General features: G+C 49.7%; 1 protein-coding gene across 1 annotated transcript in view; it reads left to right on the top strand.

The window, feature by feature from the left end:
* The window catches only part of LOC113209798 (protein still life, isoform SIF type 1-like), a 31,349-nt gene extending 28,920 nt beyond the window's left edge, over positions 1–2,429 (top strand). The window contains exons 12-16 of the mRNA XM_052277398.1: positions 259–432; positions 520–573; positions 687–894; positions 1,042–1,302; positions 1,860–2,429. Coding sequence (XP_052133358.1) covers positions 259–432; positions 520–573; positions 687–894; positions 1,042–1,302; positions 1,860–2,013 — 851 coding nt within the window. The 3' untranslated portion in view covers positions 2,014–2,429. The remainder of the gene's footprint in view (positions 1–258; positions 433–519; positions 574–686; positions 895–1,041; positions 1,303–1,859) is intronic.
* The last annotated feature ends 119 nt before the right edge of the window (positions 2,430–2,548 follow it).

Genomic DNA, 2,548 nt, shown 5'->3' with positions numbered 1-2,548 from the left:
AAACGTTTTTGAGATCTATGCAAATTTTTATGTCCAAAGTGAGACATTAAACTAGCATGTTTTTCCATTTTCTCTCTGGCCGGATGTACTCAAAACGTTGCTTTTATTCCCTTATTTTGGTAGAGAGGGGGGATCCTCTTTAAAAATGTTTCGTTTTTTACATTTGGAGCGCAGGTTTAGGGTTGCCGTCATACTTCATTAGATAGTCTGGTTCAGGAGTCCTGGTAACCCTCTAACCTGGTACTTGTATTTCGCCAGGGCCATACAACAACGGGCAAAGTAATGGGGGTAATAATTCGGGCTCGCCGACAAGCCGACTGCTCTTGGAGTATGAGATGCACCTCCGGAACACACTAGCCAAGGGAATGGACGCCGAAAGCTACTCGCTGCACACGTTCGAGGCCCTTCTCTCTCAGAGTATGGAAAATTTGGGTAAGTCTGAGGACTTCCCAGAGTTACTTTTCCTTGCCACTCCGACTGTGAGAGGCGCTCCTTAACGCAATTGTTGCCCATTTTCAGAATTCGCTGAGAGCTTGCCCTTGAACTCACGCAGCCCCTACCCGAATAGAAGACGTAAGTAGTTGTTTATGGTTCACGTTTTCAGCTTGCCAACAAGTTAAAACATTTCGAGTAAAATTATTTGAAACTCCATGTGTCGTATTGATTGCGTTTGCTCCCCTATGCAGGTCCCGGCTCGGCAGCCAGCATGAACAAATGCTCGACGCTGCCATCCCACTTATCGCACCGCTTGTCAGTAGAGCGGTCCATCGACCGGCCCGTGGAGCGACCCGGCTCCTCGCGGGAGGGCTACTACTCTGACCGCAACGAGCTGGCGCGCGAGCGGGAGCGCGAAAGGGAGCGGGAGCGGGGCTACCTCAGCGATCACAATTCCAGGTAAGTCCCTTCTCCTATTTGTACGTCATTAACAATGTACCATTATGGTCATCCTGCGATTGATGACATCTTTTGAAATTACATTTCGACATATTTCCTCATACGTAGCCGCCAATCAGTGATGAATGCAAAATTTCACCCTCGCAGCAGTCGGTGTGCGTCGTGCCTTGGTGAGTCGGCCCGCGCGCAGTGGTTCCGCCACTCGGACGGCTGGAGGTCAGGCAGCTCCGCCTACGGGTCTGGCACGTCGTCCACCATGACGTCGACGCTGGGCCCGCCGCAGCACCACATGAGCCTGCAGCGCGGCCACCGCCGCTCGCCCTGGGACTCGCTCCCGTCGCTGAGGCACGACTCATCGCTCAACGACTCGAGCTACAAGAGCAGCCGCACCGACTCGTTCGACCAGAGGTGAGCGGTGGCGACACCCCGCGTGCCAGCGCCTTCATGGGCGGGGCCCCCGTGCGGAGTAGCGCTGGGGCCTCGTCCGGGGCGGGGCACTCTCGCGGGACTGGGGGTGGCGGGCTTGACAGGGGCTAGACCTCCCTTGCTGGGTAGCGTAGCATATGCCACACACCTGCACTCGATTTTGAGCCTGCTTGGAAAGATAGTTAATCAGAAAGGAGATTATATGTGGTATTGCATTGCGCCGTTGTCACTACAGAAGCGAAACGTATTTTGGGGCAGCCGTTAAGACTGCCTTGTTTTAAAAACTGAGCGTTATCAGGTTGTTTATTGCACATGGTGCTTGTAGTAGGAAAATTTCGTTAAAACAAATCGAATCATTGCGACCAATTACGGGCCGAGAGTGTGTTACAGTACTACAGAATAACACAAATATAAGATCATTCGGCAATCCACATTTTTGTTACCTCCTTCTATCCTAACGCGTGTGAGGCAGGCTACGCGTTCAGAAATAAATATTTTACTAAATCTACTTACAGTTAATCTTGATGTGTTCTGTACAGGAGTCTGCTAGACCGGCAGGATTCTCTCCGCTCCGACTATCTGAGCGACAGAGATACCCGGTATGGCATTGTGCAGCAGGCTTCCATTGAAAGCACCGACTCCAGGCTATGCTATCTTACCTCTTCAGAGGTAAGTTCTTCGGACAAACCTTAGTTAAAATTTTCGACCTATTGAAAAGCGAGGGGGCAATGCCTTCCGCACTAGTTCGTACACCTCCGCCCGAACTACTAATGGCTTCCCAACTACCAACTTGCATAGCGTAATGACGCCTAATTGTGGCTCACTTACGTTCTAGAGATCCGGCGTAATAGCGCCGTTATATCATGATAATGTATATAAAATTATAAATAATGATGCAAGTAGGGTGAACCAACATGTACTAACGTACTAACGTACTAACTCGTTCTCACTCCTCTGGCCGGAGTCATTCTCCCTTGATGCAAAGTACAAACCAAGCACCATTATTCCGAAAATTGTCTTTTTTTAAGCTGGAGTGATGTCCGTTTTCGTTGCTCCATTTAAGTGATAGCGGTCGTCATTCAAATAAAGCAATATATTAGAAACCATCACTCAAAGAGAGCAATGAGATTGGAATCAATGTGTCGCTCTCCCAACAGCGACGCGCTCGACTCCTGCACTTCGAGTATAAAATTTGTTTGGGCACGCAAAACCCTAGTAACATGAAGTT

This window comes from Frankliniella occidentalis, unplaced genomic scaffold, assembly GCF_000697945.3.
Source record: "Frankliniella occidentalis isolate FOCC.00 unplaced genomic scaffold, Focc_3.1 Scaffold10, whole genome shotgun sequence".
Classification (NCBI taxonomy): Eukaryota; Metazoa; Arthropoda; class Insecta; order Thysanoptera; family Thripidae; genus Frankliniella; species Frankliniella occidentalis.
This window is presented reverse-complemented; position numbering and strand designations above follow the sequence as displayed.